General features: G+C 41.1%; 1 protein-coding gene across 1 annotated transcript in view; it reads right to left on the bottom strand.

Moving 5' to 3' along the window:
• Positions 1–4,364: 4,364 nt before the first annotated feature.
• Positions 4,365–19,896, bottom strand: part of PRRC2C (proline rich coiled-coil 2C) — a 78,193-nt gene continuing 62,661 nt past the window's right edge. The window contains 10 exon segments of the mRNA XM_006767032.2: positions 4,365–5,617; positions 8,697–8,823; positions 9,204–9,307; positions 9,606–9,824; positions 10,952–11,059; positions 11,290–11,521; positions 14,717–14,853; positions 15,209–15,321; positions 16,656–16,859; positions 18,735–18,936. Of these exon segments, the coding sequence (XP_006767095.1) occupies positions 5,360–5,617; positions 8,697–8,823; positions 9,204–9,307; positions 9,606–9,824; positions 10,952–11,059; positions 11,290–11,521; positions 14,717–14,853; positions 15,209–15,321; positions 16,656–16,859; positions 18,735–18,936 (1,704 nt within the window). The 3' untranslated portion in view covers positions 4,365–5,359.

The raw sequence follows: 19,896 nt of genomic DNA, 5'->3' as shown, positions 1-19,896 counted from the left end.
AGAAGGTGCTCTCTCCACAGGGCTGAGCAACCCTCATGTGGGCTCGGCCTCGGAGGAGCCAGAAAAAGTTTGTTCTTAAGAGGAAGCCCCGCTGACTTACCTTTTGATGCCAGATCAGCTCAGTCTAGAACCCCTTCCACACCTCACGTCTCATAAAGATATGCCCTTAGGGTAGACTCTGTGCTCACATTCCAGCTACTCCACCTCCCGGGAAGAAAAGACTGACCCGCCACACCCACTGCCTCACCTGTCTTTTATCCTCCTGAGGCCCTCTCTCCCAGGAACTTGAGTTAATGACAGTCGTTTGCGCCCTTAGACATTAGGTAGCAGCTGATACAAATGATCCCTGCAGCAGTGGAGAAATCCCCAACCCATGGCCTTGTGGCCGGAGAAGGTGGGTCTGAAATGCAGAGCGGGGAAGGGCATTCTGCCCCTGGGGAGAGGAGGAAGCACCAACGCAGGGGCTGGCGAACATGACAACAGCTACTGACTACAGTTTGAAGCTGAGTCATGGACACCTCTCTTCCCAGCACCATCAGCACCTTTGAGCCCACCCTTCTGGTGATTGACAGCACTCCTGCTGAGGTGGCAGGTGCTTTGACTTTGGAAAGAATTGACTGATGGTTCCCACCTTTGAGCTGAGTGATCTTGGGCAAGTCATTTAACTTGGATGAGCCCGTTTTCTTACCTGTAAAGAGGAGTTATACTCTTTCTCCTAGGGCTGTTGTGAGGATTGAGAAAATATTTGCAAAATCCCCTAATTATACGGGTTTTTTGCATTTTAAAATGTTTTTATATATGCGTTTAGCCCAGAGAGGAAGATGAATATGTGTGTATGCAAGAGTGTATGCAATTTCCAATTTCCTCACGAATCCAATGCTATACTTTTTGAAAGGAGGCGCCCAATTTTTCCCTCCCTCCTTCCCCAGGGCTCGGCAGTGTTGAGTGCCAGGTAGGAATCCAACAATCGCTTAAGCTGAATCAGAACCTGCAGGTGCTGTGTTCCCAGCTGCTTCCTTCCGCCAGAGCATCACAGAAGTCTCCGAATTGTGGAAGGTTGTCAAAGTATAAAAAGATTTCTGTGTGGGGCCTGATTGTACGTCAGCCTCAGAAGGAACACGGTGACCGTACTGATTTCTTTAAAAAAAAAAAAAGATTTTATTGATTTTTCACAGAGAGGAAGGGAGAGGGACAGAGAGTCAGAAACATCAATGGATGAGAAACATTGATCAGCTGCTTCCTGCACATTCCGCAACCAAGGTACATGCCCTTTGACCGGAATTGAACCTGGGACCCTTCAGTCCATAGGCTGATGCTCTATCCGCTGAGCCAAACCGGTTAGGGCCATACTGATTTCTTAAAATGGTCTGTTTTATATCTCGTTACTGTGCTGGTGCAATGGCTTTGTGGAGAACTGGGCTTTATCTGGGAGTCCTGGGGAGTCTGCAGTCCAGGTGCATCTGAAATGATTATATGTAAGACTACTTTAGCAGACATCTCAAAGAAATGCACAGGCTTCATTAAAAGTTTGCGTGGGAAATAAATGTATACCTAAAACGAAGCAATTGAGCCCTGGCCAGGGTGTCTCCGTGAGTAAAGCGCTGGTTCTCACACTGAAGGGCCGCAGGCTTGATTCCCACCAAGGGTTAAGGGCACATACCTAGGTTGTAGTTCAATCGATGTGTCTCTCTCCCCTCTCTCCTCCCACTCTAAATGTCAATGGAAAAAATATCCCAGGTGAGGCTTAACAAAAAATAAAAATAAAACCAAGCAATTGAGGCATCCATGATTTTTGATTCACCCAACGGGCCACTAGTCCAGAAATAGTCGAGGGTTTTTACTTAAGAATCCAAGTGACATAATATCACATTCATCCCACAACGGAAATGAACTTCTACTTGTCGGATCCCCAGACAGGCTGAAACTCAACAGCACTCTGGGCTTGGATGCCAGTCTTCTGTGTATTTCAGAAAACCAGAGCCCCTGCTTTGTTGTTGTAATCCTCACCAAAGGCTATTTTTCCATCGATCTTTTAGAGTGGGAGAGGGAAAGACAGAAACATTGATATGAGGGAAACACATCGATTGGTTGCCTTCTGCACGCGTACTGACCAGGGCTTGGGCTGGGGAGGAGCCAGCAACCACGGTACATGCCCTCGACAGGAATCGCACCCAGGACCCTTTGGTTTGCAGGCAGACGCTCTACCCATTGAGCCAAACCAGCTAAGGCAAAGCCCCTGCTTTGAGTGCCAACAGCAGACTCAGCCCTACACCTGAGGGTGAGTGAAGACCAGCAGATGGAGGAAGGAAAAGGGCCAAGGAATCATTTCTCTGGTGACATGCAAATGCTGAGATGGCTGATGTAACATTCAGAGTCATCATCCTGCTCTTTTCCATTTCATTTCATGAGCAGAAACTGTGGCATGGGCTTAATCAGAGGATTGGATGAAAAATAAATGTCTTCCTAAAATGTAATCAAATTATGGTGATTTTCACCAACAGGTGAGCTGTGGTTAACTGCACACTGCGAGGAAACTGGAAAGCGGATGTGAAAATACCAGAAGTGCTCAGAAGCTGATACATGCTGCAGTCAGGCATGAAAAACCTCAGTGACCTGTTACAAGACATGCCTACAATGTGGAAGTCCAGACAGTCTACTCTCCATCTTTTAAAACCCGCGATGCATTCCGATTCTACCTTCTACATCTTGCCTCTGGCTAGGAGTAGGTTGAGCTTCACTTTCTCCAACTTGTATTGTGAAAATGCCAGTAACGGGCCTTTTCAAAATATCCTTCCCCCCCACCCTCCAACCCTACACCCCCAATCTTTTCTTCCATCATAAAGCACAATTTATCATAGCTAAGGACAAAAACATACCCTCCTTTTCAGCAGAAAAGTTCAAGGGGTAAAGAATGTCCAGAAGTTTGTCACCAAACCCACTGCCAACTACTAAATGCAACATCTTTTGAGGTATCATATGGCAGAGAAGCCAGAGATGAGATTTGTATGACCAAACAGAGAAGCCGTTATACAAATACCACTTGGGGTAAAATGTAAAAATATTACTTTTTTCCCCATTGGAGACCCTAGCCAGCAAAGGGCCTAAGGCAGCAGTTCTCAACCTGTGGGTCCCAACCCCTTTGGGGGTCGAACGACCCCTTCACAGGGGTCGCCTAAGACCATCAGAAAACACATATATAATTACATATTGTTTTTGTGATTAATCACTAAGCTTTCATTATGTTCAATTTGTAACAATGAAATTGGGGGTCACCACAACATGAGGAACTGTTTAAGGGTCGCGGCATTAGGAAGGTTGAGAACCACTGGCCTAAGGTATTAGTGGTGTTTCAAGTTAATAATGATTAACTAAGCAAATTAAGATAATTTGGCTTGCAAATGAAGATAATGTAAACTCTGAAAATTTAGGAGCACTGAACTTAAGGATCAGAATATGGAAACCAGTGGCAATGGGAGAGGGCAAATATGTTAGTGACTGAATTACCAGTTTTCCTAAAGCTGGGGCTGGAAGCCATGCTTTTGGGTATGGAATTTTAGGCAACAAGTTTAATTGACAAATCAAATTCCTTGCGTAGGTGATAATGACTGTGAGTGCAAAGATGTTCCTCCAAGTCAGAAACCAGTCCCTGCATAATGTTGTTCACTGTGCACAACAGACCTTGCTTCAGATTTCAGGAATGGATTAGGAGCTCCAAGACTCATTATTTAGAGAATACTTTATTAGTTTCTGTAATCAAACCCATGTAGATTAAGACCATACATATTTAATACAGTGCGTTGCCCCTGTACAAATGGAAAAAATTATGTTGAACGTTTCTAGACCAATATGGCTGTTAATTTCTGTACAATGCCAACCCAACACAGTACAACTGGGATAGTTTTTCCAAAGTTGACAGCATAGCTAAAGTTTCCAAAAATTCAAATTATATATATATGTATATATATATATTTATTTATTTATATAAAAAGACCAATAGCAGTATGTTACGCATCAATAGCAGCAACAGCTTTTCCAGGTTCTGCAGTCATCTGAACAAAATTATAGACATCCAGCACACTCCAATAAAAAAAAAAAGTAAAAAACAAATCTCCAGAAAACAGCAAAGTTCTGTCACTGTTGTGATACCTGGCACCATTTTTTTTTAAGCTTCTCCATCATCATCTGGAAAGAAAACAGTCTAGGATAACGTCATTAAAAACAGCTCTGATAAAGCGCGGTCACTACTTACGTATCATAAAGCAGGTATAAGGTATTTTACATTCACAGAGGTACGATATGGTACTGCCCTACGTCTATAATACTAGAGATACAATTAAAAAGGCGTTGTTTGAGACTTGATTCTGTTTCCCACCAGAGGCCCCAAGGGTGGGACGGCAGCTCTGGGAAGACGCACCTTCTCAGACAGGTTTTCCTCTCATTAGTGGCACAGTTCTAGGTACTGACTGCCCTTCATGAATATCACCTAAAAACCGTTTCAGAAAGACCAAAACGAACAAACAAAAACAATAATCCCCCCCGCACGCACCTCATTGGATTCATATAAAGATGACCAAGTGGAGGCAGGCAAGACTCGCCCCAACCAATATTTACCCGCTGTGTGAATATTGTGTGAGTGATCAGCACTCCACAGGAGAAGCCCAGCAACACTTCACAGCTTGGGCCACGACCAAAGCAAAGCATCATTTCAAAAAGAAGCAGTAGCCGGGCACTGCTCACCCAGCATGTTCAGGTGCCGACACCACTATTTCACCACCGTTGCTCGCTCATCCAGGAAGAAGGGAGATCAGTTACTATACTTTGTGTTCAACTCAATTACCATGTTATAAAAGCAGCAGGCTGCCCGGGGCAGACGTAGGCTTCTCTGTGCAGCCCTAGTTCTTCAGCTCCTCATCACTGTGCCCACCAATGCCACCACCACATCCACAGGCTGGAAGGGAGAGTCACAGCTGTTACCAGCTGGGACCAGGTGCTATTTGGGCTGGGCTACTCCTCTGCAGTGTTACTTTCTTGATTTCTGGTGTCTTATTCTAACCATAAGGACTGAGTTCTAAGTGGTACATACTCCAAGAACGTGTGCACGTGTTTGTATGTAAATCCAAACTGAGATGCATGGCCATCAACAGGGTGTGTTGTGTAGCGGGTGTGAGCTGGCAAAGCCTCGTTGTACGTGTGTGGCCTGTGTCAGTGTGAATGGCTCCTATATCCCCCATGCACCTCCGAGCTCGGGATAGGATAGTGTCACAGACCATTTTACCCCTTCGGCTGCTGGCATGAGCTGTCTGCATCCTTCCTTCTTCCCCTCTCCCCTCCCCAGGCGCCTGCAATAAACCACAGCCTTTTAAGATTTTGTTTCTTCGGTTTTGATGGCCTGAGGTTTGATGGGTCCAGTCCGAACAGGTTTGGTGGCCATGGTGGGTGCAGGAGGAGGCTTTTCTTCTACTTTCTCCTGACAGACACCAGGAGCATCAGTCAGTGCTTCAGGAGGTTTGCTGGAGTCGCCGTCCACCTTCGGGGCCTTGCCCCCTATCTGTTTGCTCTGTTGTTGTTCAGAGAAGAAGCGCTGCGTGGACTGAAGAACCTCTGCTCTCTGCTTTGCCTTAAAGAATGAGAAACAACAACTGAAGATGCTGCAGCATCACCAAAGCCTGTCAATCACTCTCAGTTTGAATTCTTTCACCAATCACCAATAGCTTTCCCACGCTGGTTTGGCCCAAACCAAAAGTACCTCATTGATTTTTCAGCATTTAATGGATAGAGTTCTTCCTATCTCTGAAAACATTCAGTGATTTTTCCTTTAATATTTGAAAAAATCAGGACCACCTCCCACCACTTTTTCAAAGTTTGCCCTCTTATAAAGCAACAAAATAGAAATTGCTGTTACTTTGTATTTTTTCTGGGACAAACCTTACTGATACCATATGTTATCTAGGGAGCCTGCTTGTGAACTTGAAAACATATATGTTACACTTAAAACTTCTAGTTATCAGCATGTGGTCTATAATAAAATGAAAAGGAAGCACTTATATTGTGGCATTACCAACACCTAGGACCAAATGTCTTGTGGCTGAGTCCTCTTCCCACAGCTCTCTTCTGCAGGGGAAGAGCATCAGAAATTAGTAACTAGGACTTCACTGCATCACTAAGTTCTGATAGCTCCCACCACACTCTGAGCTGGTAAAGTAATTGCCTCATTTTAATGACTACATGCCCCAAGTTTATACTTACGTAGACCTATAAATTATACCACTGTAACACGGGTTTCTACACCTCTTGCATATAAAAAATCCCACATGTTCTGTACTATCCAAAAATCTGAAACAATTTTCAGGAAATCTGTGCCCTCCTCCACCCTATTATTAAGCTCCAATGCCATTCCCAATGTGGGAATTTACAAGAAATCAACTGCCGAGGAGCCAGGAACAAAACTGGAAACCAAGGCCAAACAGTGCCCAGAGATTTCTACACAGACCGGTATCTGTCAGTTACGAAGAGAGGGAGACTCTGGGGGCACAGCCTTAGTAAAGGAGGGGACGTTGACCAGGTTCACTGCAGGGCAGTCTTTAAATGCGCTTACTCGGGATCAGAAACAAGGGCTATCCGTGTGGAAAGAAACTCCAGCCAGTCAACCAAATTCTCTAGGATTATCATAAACACGTTTCTAATCCCGAGTAAAACCCAACCACGGCCATTTCCGTTTGGAAGCAGTAAGCTTTTCTTTGTTCTAGTCTGACCGGATACAGACTGGTGACATAATAGGCAAAATTATGAAGACCTCTAAAGTCAAGACTAAGTAAACACAGACATAAACGACTCAGCTGGCTGTACAGGCAGACAGGTAAGGGTTATGCTACAAAACCGTCCCCACACAGGCTCCTCAAAGCACGTCTGCATCAGCACACCTCACGGTCACCAGTGCCTTGTATTGCGAAGGATCCCAAAGTGCTTTTGTGAGTTCTTCATCTACAACTACACAGCTACACAAACTGCTGTGGAACGAGCCACTGCAGGTGGCAGGCAAAGGAGTATGAAAACAGTTCAAGAAAATTGGACTTGGATGACTCAGGGAAGAAAAATCAAGCCAGACATCATGTCTTACCCATTCCAGAGTTTTCTCTGAAGCATGATTTATATCTTAACTTTGGGAAGGGGAGATTGGGGGAGGAAAACAAAAAAAATAAACGGAAGAAAATGGGGAAGCCTATAACAGTCCATATTACTTTTTTTACTCTTCCAAAAAAATGTAGCAGCTAGACTCAGATCTCCCTCAAATATTTATTTTATAAGCAATTCATTTGGCCACAGAATTTAAAATATTAACTTGTTTGTTGACAATAGTTGCAAAAGAAAAAGAAAAAAAAAACAGGTGGGGGGAATAGGGAGAAAAATAAAATAAGTAATAATAATAAAAATAATAAAAAAAAAAGGAACAAATAAAAGCAATTAGCTTGGTGAAGTCTGCTGAGACAATGAATGCCTGGATATGCAGTTATGGGTCCAGAGCATCGTAAGACATGGTTCAGAGACAGACGGTTGCTCTGGCGGCTGCCAACACTGTACTAACCTTCATGTCTTGTTCAGCCTTCAGCGCAGCCTGGGCCTGATTGCCTCTGACTCCAGACAGTGATCCACAAGGACCCCTGGCTACATGTGGCAAACGAGCATGGCTCATGAGGCCTGTGGTCAGCGGAGGAGGCATCTGACTGGCCAGTGCCATTGGCGGCCTCTGAACGGGCGCTGGGAAGGTGTTAGTATGTGGGGCTCTTACCAATGGAGGGACCAGGTTAGGCTGAGAGAGAATCTGAGTGAAAAAACAAAACATACAACATTAAACTGTTAAAAAATTTTATTTTGCCAACTAGACCAGGTTGGCTTATCCCAGAGTCAATGTCACCAATTCCGCCATGACCGCCATGAAAGGGTGTACGGATCTGTGCGCTCTAGCACCGGGTAAGAACCGCAGGCCATGCTGGGAGTCTACGGGAAGACAGTGCAGCATGCCAGTGCCCAGCTACAGATTCTGAGCGGGGACAGGGAGGCTATTACTCGGGACTCCTTTTTTAAAAGATATAATTGCAGAAAAGGTACACACCTACTCCACAGATAATCTAAAGCTAAATAAAAAATAATGCTATTTGGCAAATATCTCAGGTGCCAATTCTAACTTGTGAGTGTTCTTATCAACTTTAGTCCTTCCATCTGATCAGCAAGGGAAGAGAAGCCAACATTTTAATACATAGATTAGAATCTCTTTTGGAAAATTTACCTCACCTATAGTTATCTTAAAAAGAGAAGTGAACAACAACAACAAAACAAACCCCCAAAACAAACAAAAAACCCTAGGAAACTTTAAGCACTGGGACCCTTCTCTGAAAAGTCAACTTCTTCAACAAGATAAAATGAACAGGACTGAAATAAAAGGATCAGAGCTGTGTGGGGAATCTTTCAACTATTTCTATTGTCTGCTTTCAAACTATATAGCTACCTGTGTCTAGCTAAAACTCCTAGAGTCTATACCTGAATGTTATAGATTTACTGTTCAATAAGAAACTGCTTCTCATTAAAATCTGTGCTTCTGAACTGGTTATAATAGGGCAAGACTATAAAATCAGAGAATTCGCCAGGTTAGCAAGCATTTGCAAGTAAATCATACTCATTTCTCACTTGTATCTGCCCACCTGGGGTGCAAACTGTGTAGGAAAAGGCTGTGTCATTCTCACAGTGGCAGGGGCTGACGGGAACTGCTTCTGATAGACAATGCTGCTCATTTTGCTGGACTGGCTGTTCGGACTTGTGGAAGTGGCCCTTGGAAAGAAGTCGTCACTGGTCAGTATGGCAGTGCCGGGTTAATGATGCTATTCGATTTGTAGACAGTGTGCTTGGCAGACTCATCATACTTGGTAATTGATGAGAATTACCAAGGTGAGTTACCAAACATCACAGCAGTGGAAAGACATTGGAGGAGCAGAGGTGAGAAAGGATACTGGCTATATTTGCCCTGTATTACAAAGTTCTTCAATTACAGTATAACAAATATATTCTTAATATTTCAATAGCTTAATATTTCACATAAAACTATCAGAACGTCTGTGCTTACCACAGGACTGGCGACACTGTATGCATCTAACAAACAAAAGGTAACCAGTTATTGGGAATTCTATAGCAAATGCAAATGCCCACTTTACCGGAAGGGACTAGAGGTGGGTGTGGTGCTTCTTCCGCTGATTGGAGGTGTGCCTGGTTTTATATCAATGCCGCTTCCAAAGGCTTTTAGTTCCATTTCAGACATCTGAGAAAGAGCATAAAATAAACCTAACATTTCTGCAACCCCATAAGCTAACCTGCTGTGTTTAGTATTCTATATATGAAGACTTAATCTAGCAAAGGGCAAAGAACCTCAGTACCAAAATCCTATAGTTTTCAAGTACCATGGAATTAACAAGGCCAGATTTGTGGCTGAAAAGTCCAAAAGGCAGTATAAATCCATTTTTCCCACAACATCTGTGAATTCTTTGTTATGAGGTAAAACACAGAGGGGGCCAAACACATTAGATTCTCAAAGAAACTGTCCATTTCTCTTCACTTACTTTCCCCGTGGTTGGGATCATGCTGTGCTGGGTTCCAGCAGGGATTAATCCCCTGAAAGGCTGGCTGACTTGTGCAGGGCGACTCAAGCTCTGGGCCTGTGCCTGGGGGGCAGCGTGCTGTAACGGAGGCTGAAGAGTCTGAGGCAGAGCAATTAAAGGCTGTCCCGTGGATCCAAAGTTAGGCAAGGAAAGCTGGGATGCTGGTAAAGGTACTGTAACCTAGGACATAAACAAACAGAAATTGTAGCAATTTGCTTATACAGAGCCTGTACGTATATCCCTATAACTATAATACAACTCTTCAAATTCTTTTGAATAAGATTTTAAACAGAAAACATCAATATATTAAGCACATTTCACATATAAATCTTTTGCTTAGTAACTATCTCCATTCTTTTTTTAAAGATGCAACAGTATGCCCTGGCCGGGTGGCTCAGTTGGTTGGAGCATCATCCCATACACCAAAAAGTTGTGCGATCTGGAACATGCCAGATAGGGGCATGTACAAGATCTGCCTTCCTCTCCTTAAAAATCAATAAACACATAGTTGGTGAGGATTAAAAAAAGAAAAGTGTAACAGTGTAACAAATTAGCATCGGAGAAACTAACTGAAATAACTATCTTTTAATTAATCTACAGTACATGTCAAACAAAGAAAAAATACAATAAAATCATGGGATTCAATGTAAGAAAGTAGTTACAACTTCCCAAATAGTAATTCATTTTGAATGTCAATAGATAATATACAGGAATGAGTTATCACCCCTAAAACAGCCACCAAAAATAGTTAGGAGAAGATGACTGAGGCTTGCTTCTCTCACCCAGCCCTCCACCAACTTTTAAAGAGTAAGCTGATTAATGAATTGCCAGGAGAGTTTTAAAAATTTATACTTTTCACTGAAAATTATAATTACAATCATACACGTAAGGAATATGTTTGTCATGTACCTTCTGCTGCACTACCCTGGGTGTTACAGTGACCACTATGATGGTCTTTAATCTTCCTTCATCTCTAGCACGAAGTAAAGCACCTATCACTTACACGTAATTGCATATCCCTAACAATAGCCTTCAAATGTTTACATTCATGGACTCCTTTGTTAAAATAAGCAAGTACATGGAAACCCATTAAAAAAAAAAGGATAAAAAGTGGGTGAAAGACGGGTATTGTGGGACCAACCAGTGGACCCCCTGGAATTCCTAGGACACCAGAGAAAGTCTGAAGACTATCACACATCTCCCTATCTTGGTTCTGGTGAAATTCCCAAACAACAGAAGCAGCAGCAACAACAACAACAATAATAATGATAAAGAAAATTGAGGAAATTTACCATGCCATAGTTTACCTGCTGGAGAGTACTCGGTGACTGGGCAGTGTTATAAAAATTTGTCTGACCAGGCTGTTGTACTTGTCCAGAATAAAGATTTGAAGCCTGGGTAAGATTTGCTCTAGCCTAGAAAAAATTTAGTAAGAAAACAACAATAAGATTTTTAAAAATTTCCAATTCAGATACCAAGGTTATGGCTTCAAAGAAATCTGGAAGAATTTTAGTGTCAGATCAAAATGAAGACCTTAGTTTTCCATTGTCTTTTAACATTTTTTCTTTAAAAACTGTCCTTAAATCACCTGCTGCATAAGACTGCAACGACAGACAGTGCATGCTCTCGCTCATGCCGTAATTACCTGGAGAAGATGTGTATCGATCAGCTGGGAGCCTCCCAGTCCCGATGCCTGACCCAGCTGATGTTCATACAGTATAGGAATTGGCTGAGTACTGGAAGTTTGTTGAAACGCAAGACCCGACTGCGCCTTGGCAAGTTCCTGGTGCTGGACAGCTGGGAAATTGTGGATGGCAGTACCAGAAAGGACCACAGATGGCTGGGACAGGCTGCTCTGCATAAAGGCCGGCTGAGATCTACATCAATATTGAAGAGAAAAGGATGTGTTAAAAGTTAATTCACCTGGAATCTGGCAACCTGAAGACTCAGTAGCCTAAATGTCCAAGTACTCTACTTAGCGTAAGAAAGGAGGCAGTGACCACAGACCTTGTCTAAGGTACCTGTTTCAAGCCTTAGCACCCACTATATAAAAATTCTGGAAAAAAGCTTCTTCCCAGAAACCAGCAAGATTTTTTCCTTTTGAACAATGAGAATGATTCTCTTTTCATCTGTTTATTAGCAAGCTCAGAACCAAACCTACCTACCGTCTTCTCTTTGGTACTGACATTCCATTTAATTTACAGCACCAATAGCTCTGACTTGCATCATCTGTATTTCATTATTTCCCCTCCTATATTTCTTATAAGAGGCCTCAAGATCTCTATAGAATGAAGCCGAGTACTAGTTCACATTAGGATTATTCAGAAGTATTTTCTTTCTTTAAATTGAGGTGTAATAGACATATATACCTATATAAAGGTAATAATTTGGTATTTGCATATATTGCAAAATGATCAACATAGCAAGTCTAGTCAACACTAGTCACCATAGCTACAAATTTTTTGATGAGAACTTTTAAGATTTACTCTTTTAGCATCTTTAAAATATGCAACACCAATATTATGGTCAAAGGGTGCAAATTTCTAGTTATAAAATAAGTTACTAGGCTGAAATGTACTCCATGGAAACTATTTGAAAATTAAAAACAAAACAACCCCCTCCCCGCCAATGCTGAAATCTGACTTGGGGTGATGAACACACAATATAGTGTCCAGATGTGTTGTGGAAGTGTGCACCTGAAACTTGCATAATTTTGTTAACCAGTATCACCCCAATAAAAACACTAAGAATAAAAAATAAAATACAATGCTGAAATCTAACTTAAGACCTCTGGGATAGAGGCCTCCAATCTATACTTTACAAAAGGCTAAGATAAAGAGCAAATAACTAAAGTCAAAGTAGTGGATTAAAGATAATATTATCAATTATTACATATCTATCTATATAAAAGCCTAAGTGACAGTTACAACCAGACGACCAGCCAGTAGCTATGATGTGCACGGACCACCAGGGGGCAGATGCTCAATGCAGGAGCTGCCCCCTGGTGGTTAGTGCGCTCCCACAGCTAACCTCCTGCAGTCCCTTCCCCCGGCCAGCCAAGCCTGCCCCGACTGGGACTGGGAAAGAGGGCCCTGATTGGCTCTGGTCACCAGCCAGGCTGAGGGACCCCACCAGTGCATGAATTTGTGCACTGGGCCTCTAGTATTATAATATAATTTTACTCTGTTAAACTGACATGTGGCAGGGACAAAAGCTACCGAGCAGGAGTGCTAGTCTAGAGTCCTAAGTAATCTTAAAGTCTACTGCACTGGCAGATATCAATTCAGGGATTCCTTATGAATAAACACAAGCTGATTAGGTTGAGAGCAAGAAGTAGCAGAATGATGTGGTAGAGATACAAACTGCTTTCGAAGCCTAAACTTGTGTCTTCCAATACACTAGCCATGTACAGCTTACCCTATAGCCCTAATAAACAGTCTGGCCTTCCCAGGCATTTGCCACAATGGGAAGTACAGATACAGAATGCCAGTGCACTGCTATTCCATCTCCCAGGCCATGGAAGACATTGTTAAGCAATCACTGAATTCTCTTGTCAGAGCTGAAAAGTAGCTGCAACTTTCTAACAATGTTTCAAGCAGTCAATAACAATTAAAAGGAGATTCGATTGAGATTATTTGCTAGTTCTGAATTAGAAATTTAAAATTTTTAATCACAGATTCCAAGATAACCACAAATTTAATAGTACAAAAGAGATGGCCTGTAACTTCTACTTGGGGTAAATAGTTTTGCTTCTAATGGGAGAGAATTTCTTGGAATAACCAAACTAAATGATGGAGTAAATACCAGGAAATAAAACATCATATATAGTTAATTATACAGATATTCTACCAAAGAATTCTACCAAAGAATTCTAAATCAAAAAACAAAAGTGAGCACAGCCAGTGTGGCTCAATGCTTGAGTGTCAACCTAGGAACCAGAGGTCATGGTCTGATTCACAGTTAGCACATGTGCCTGAGTTGTGGGCTCGATCCCTAGTAGGGAGGCGTGCAGGAGGCAGTCAATGGATGATTCTCATTAAGGATGTTTCTATCTCTCTCTCCCTTCCTCTCTGAAATCAATAAAAACATATTTAAGTAAATAAATAGATGGGAGAGCCACATTTTTAAAGTTTATTAATAATTATGCTCTGCTAAGGAAGTTTAATTAGCCGAAACTAGCTTTTTTAGGAATATAATTTATGTAATCTAAAAGAAATAAGCTATTACCAATTGATGCCAAGTCTAATCTATATATAGAGTATAAAAATTCTATCTGGACCACATCAAAACCCAATATATTTCTAAAAACTAATGCTTAATTTTGCAACCATTCTAAGCTGCCCTAAAGAAATATTTTACTTTTCTTTTTGTGGGTTTAGAGCCATCAAAAGAATATCGACCACAGCCATGCCACGATGATGACAGAGCTACGCCATGGGTTTTGCTCATGCCCCCACCCTTCCACTCTCATTAAGTTGGAGATGAGACCACTTGGGGTTGAATCAGGCTCTCACTGATTTGTAATGTAACCTTAAGTTAAAACAAACCAACCAACCCCTTTTAAGTCCCAACTCGGCATGTCAAATGGGGATGACAATCCATCTTATATGGTTTTGTGAGGACTAAATTTTCTAAGTTACTGCATGTAAAAGGCTAAATAGTGATCATATATATCACCACTACTTCTCTTCCTTGTCCGACCCTCTACTCGTCTTTTATCACACTCTGCCCTGGCCACAGCCCTTACACAGCAGACTTGGGTTTCCAATTGTTAGCAGCAAGATGCACTTAAACCTTTAGGTCCCTTAGCAGCTATTTTCTATGATTTCCAATTGTCATGGGACTGTTGTTACCTTCTTCTTCAAGAAACGTTGAGGCTTGACTTTGCTCGGTAAAGTCTGACTAAAATGACCACAGACTGAGGTTCATCATCAACACGATTAATAATTTAATGTAGTTTATAAGAGGGTCGTCCTAGCTCATAAAGGGAAGGAAGAAGCAGTAGGAATACGGCAAGAAAGCTCAGCAATTACAATGTTTCCAACCCACAAATGTATTTTAAAGCGTTTTACCTATACGGTTGAAGGGAAGAACTGAATAATTCCTGGGCCTGGGAAACAGCGGGTCCAGCACCCAAACTCAACTGGGCTTGGTGCTGCCCCTGCAGTGGTGCGTAAATAGGAATCGGGATCTGCTAAACCGAAGTGGGCTGCCATGCAAGGAGAAAACGGTATGTGAGCACCATGTATACAACTCACGACATGTGGGAAAATAAACTTAGCTATGAAGAATAAATGATTAATACCACATACCAGTTTTCTTTAAAACCAAATGTAAACATTTTCCTTTCAAGCCATTACTTGATTCTACATTGTTAAAACTTTCCCATTGTTGATGGTTAACATTTTGCTTATACATCCTAGGTAATCATGGGTTGTCCTATATTGTTAAAAGGATTATAACTTCAAAGAGTCTATTTATTTGTAGCCTAAGATAACTGCTACACCATCAAAATGAAAAACCAGAAAAACAGCTGCACGATGGAAGAAGTATGTGATGTTTACCTGAGAAAGACCTGGTTGGAAGCCTTGCTGCTGAGCCAATGATGGTGGAGCCAATCGTGCATGCTGGGTATTGAATAAATGACTGGTATCCATATAGAAAGTTGGGATTTGAGCTATAGACCATTAGAAAAAACACACAACAGTCTTAAGTATCTAAATTTCAGAATTTAGACAGGTATATGCAAATTGAAACAAGGAAACTCTAGTACATGTGAAGGTATAGAAAAATATGACACTCTTATATACTGCCAATGGGGTATAAAATAGAAAAATTTTACATATTCTACTAAAACTGAAAATGAACCCACCTGTTTAATAGCAAGTCCACTCCAATTTTAAATCTACCAACTAGAATTTAGCAAAATATTTAAAAGAACTGACATTTAATAACTGAAAGAATTTGGCACGGATTTTTAAAAAATATTTAAATTGATTTTTAGAGAAAGAGGGAGGGAGGGAAGGAAGGAGAGAGAGAGAGAGAGAGAGCGAGAGAGAGAGAGAGAGAGAGCGAGAGAGAGAGAGAGAGAGAGCGAGAGAGAGAGAGAGAGAGAGAAAGAAAACATTGATGTGAGAGTGACACTGGGCAGGGGTGGTATAGATTTTTAACAGATTTCTTTTCTATGTATTATACACACTATTTTGTTATTTGCCATTTTTATGTTTTGAAGAACTTCAATATTGTTTTTAATTTGCCATCATTATAAACAATACTGTCACGAACACCCTCATACATGTATCTCTGATTAATAAGTTTATGTATATCTTATACAAATAAACTTATTAACTATAAAACTGTTACTACAGTATGTACACATAAAATGTCCTGAGATAACTTTCTGAAAGAATTGAATTATGTCAATTTATATATTCTCACCAGCAAGGTATTTTAAGAGCCTAATACAATACCCATGATCCTGGGTATTAAAGATGCTAGTTATCAATCTTTCTATTATTCCCATATGGAAAGGTAAGAAATAGCCTATTTATTTTGAATTTAAATCATTAGAGAGTTTGAATATTATCCAAATGTTTATTTACTACGTATTTTATTCAGATTAACATTTAGTGATATTTAGTAATACAAGTTACTCCCGCTACCAATATACAAATTTTTCTTCTTTGCCATTCTTACGTTTATTCTTCCCAAAGAACTTTATTATCAATCTGTGAAGTTCCAGATAATAAACTTTTATAATATGACTGGAATAATATCAAGTGCGTAAGTTATTTTCCAAATTATTGGACACTAACTTGTCTAATATATGTTTAAGAAATAAATGCCAAGAGCCCTAGAATGCTTATCAAGGAGAGAGCAGTTAATTCTACCTGGAAATAAATTTGCAAAGCAGATAAAAGATATTTAAACTTGAAGTGTAACTAAAAAGAGAAAAAGCATTCAAAAGTCTTCGTTTTCTCAATTCCTTATATTCAAGTCTAAAAGCCTTACCTGCTGCGGACTGAGACACATAGACCTGTGGACTCTGTTGCTGCTGGGCAATGAGGGAAGGCATACAGCTTAACTGTGAAAAATGACTTGCGGAAGGCAGGCTGCTTGTCTGTAATTGTTGGGGCTTCACTTTACAAATATTAGGAGGGTCTGATGTGGTTGTAGATTTTGTACTCAGAGAAGAGGTAGTGTATGTACCAGCTCCTATATTTGGGAGAGAGATAAAATAAGGGAACAATGTAATATATTTTAAAGGGCCGCTGTTGTTCATAGTAAAGTAACTCAAGTGCTAGCCAGAAACTAGAGAACTAATGTTTATGCCCACCATGTACTTAGATACTGTATGTACTCTGGGCCAAAGGGGGATATGAAATACATCACTATCATAATGATCTCTATCTATCTATAGCTCACCCTCTCTCTCCAGCACCGACCCCCTACATACCTTAAAAAAAACACATACAACTATTAATAAATATGTGGCATTATACAACTTGAAAGGTCAATTATTTCTGTTGATCAATGAGTTCCAATGATTGCAATACTGAAGCAAATGACAACAGTGGTATTTGACTAAAGAGAGACACAATCATTTTTAGACATTTAATGAAGTTCTATATGAGAGAGCATCAGATTAAACTACCTTAGCTGTTCAACTTGAGTCTCTACCAGTACTATGACAAGATGGCCCTCATGGAAAAATTTATCCTAGTTGAGGGACTATGGAGAAACTATAGACCTGGAAAAAAGGAAGTAGCTGGGTTCCCAAGAAGTAGGAAGCTTTGCAGTCCCTTATTTCCTAAATCTTCCTACAGACTCTTCTCCAGTAGACGGGGGCCTAAGCAAGAGCCAGTAGCAGAATAAAGATGCCTTGCAAATGGGTGGTGAGGAATGTTTGCACAGAGAAAGAGATATAGTTGGAACACTCCCTTTGATTTGAATCTCTGGATTTGTCTTAATAAAGAACAATACATACTTTTGATTCTAGATCAGGGGTGGGGAACCTTTTTTCTCCCAAGGGCCATACAAAATTATCAACTTAAAAATTAGCCCGCTATATTTGATCAAACATTTAACTCACCCCTAGTGCTTTGGCAGGGTTAGACCAAATGATTTCTCAGGCCTTACACGGCCCGTGGGCTGACGTCTCCCACCCCTGTAAACTGTAGCATAACCCAACGATCAGTTGTTTTAGTACTTACAACTAGCAAAGCATGTCAGAATATTGAAAAGCAGTACTACCATCAGTAAATAAGAATCAAAGAAGGTAAATTCTTTGCCAGATATATTTTATAACTATTAGAAAGGAGTTTCTCGCTGCTTTGGAAATATGAGAATACCAGGAAGCTTGAAATAAAATTTGTTTTCAGTAAAAGAAACAGCCTTCTAATGGGGATGCTGCTGGACTCTCCTTAAAAACAAACAAAACCAAAATACTAGTGGATATTATCCACTCAAAACACAACCTGGAAATTCTCTATCCCTACCCTTCATCAGAAAATGTCAACTGAATAGATTTAGGCCAATAGCTCCTTCAAATTAGGTAGAGACAGCCAAAAATTTAAAAACTATGATTCTATGTTATTTCTAAGTTGATTCAATTAGCTGTATGAGTTAAAAAATAAGTCAAAAGGTAAATTTTGTAGAAAAACACAATACAAATTTTTTCACAAATTACTTATTAATAATTGTAACAGGGGATAGCAGGGGAGAGAGGAGGAAGAGAAGGTTCAGGAAAGTGTTTTAGTAAACCAATAAGCATTTGCTAAACTAAAACTAGGAGAGGGCAAAGAGAGGGGAGGATACGAATGGCATCATTTGATGTCTTTTATAAATAACTAGAGGGCCGATGCACGAAATCTGTGCAAGAGTATCGGCCTTCCTTCCCCCGACATCGGCTTCCCTCCAGCCACGATAGGCACCCGGGACCCGGGCTTCCCTGGCAGCTCCGGAAGGTTGTCCGAAAAGACATCATTATGCTTTTATTATTATAGATACTTTTGGGGGATAGTTAATAGAAAAGTGATCCTAAGAAATTTGAATTGAAGATACTGAAAGGAAAGGTACAAAGACTTCCACCTGACAGTGACGTTGTGGGGGTGACCGAGGCAACAGGGATCTGAGGCATGGACGCACTGGAGAAGGAGTTGTAATTAGCACTGCTCGGGCCACTGGCACTGCTGCTGACACCACTGGCAATTGGAGGAGCTGTGGAAGTTACTGGAGATCCCTTTTCACGCACATTTGGAGAATTCTCCCAAGCCTTCCGTGCAGACTCCATCTGCAATGAAATGGGAAAAAAATCACTATGCGAACATGGACTACACATATATACATAAATATACTCACGTGTGTACATATATAAATTCCAAATATCTTTCAGAAACCCCAAAGTAAAAAATGAAGACCCTAGAGTTTGTTTTTTTAAAGATAATTTTTAAATTCTGACACCTAATCAATTTTTTTCAGGTTGGCCACCCCACTGGGCGATGCTACTATTTTTTATTTTTATTGATTCCAGAAAGGAACGGAGTGGGAGGGATAGATAGAAACATCAATGATGAGAGAGAATCATTGATTGGCTGCCTCCTGCACGTCCCCTACTGGGGATCGAGCCCGCAACCTGGGCAGGTACCCTTGATCAGAATCGAACCCAGGACCCTCTGTCTGCAGGCCAACGCTCTCCACTGAGCCAAACCGGCTAGGGCGACCCTAGAGTTTTCAAACCTTTCATTTTCCCCTTTATCTTTGCTCTTTTACTTAACCCTTTGAGTGCCAACTAATATCCTAGGAACTGTGCTAAAATTGCCAAGGCATTTTTGCTGATTTTACAGCAGTTTAAGGAAAAAAATTATGAATTGCAAGTAAATGAAGTTACATATTCAATATCTTCCACAAAATCATCATTTTCACAGCAAGAATTGACATATTTAGCAATATAACCATCACTAATAAAAGCAGACTTAGAACTAGACACTGCAGGAGGAGCGCGATCGCTCTCCCCGGCACTCTATGGGTTAAATTGGGAGGCAGGGGACTTTAATGATGTCTCCACAGAGAGCTGTGGATGGCTCTGGCAATCAGGCCAGTGAAATATAAAGTCACAGCCCCTGTATCATCTAGATCCGAGTCCTTACCCTGACCAGCAACTAAGGAAACAGAAATACCAGGCCCCTGCAGGAGTGCTTTAAGGCTCTGACTCTAGTAGGAAAGGCACCAACCCCCCCCTCCCATCAATACC

The sequence above is a fragment of the Myotis davidii genome, unplaced genomic scaffold (assembly GCF_000327345.1).
Source record: "Myotis davidii unplaced genomic scaffold, ASM32734v1 scaffold580, whole genome shotgun sequence".
Taxonomy (NCBI): Eukaryota; Metazoa; Chordata; class Mammalia; order Chiroptera; family Vespertilionidae; genus Myotis; species Myotis davidii.
Note: the sequence above shows the minus strand (reverse complement) of the source record. Positions and strands in the feature narration are given on the sequence as shown.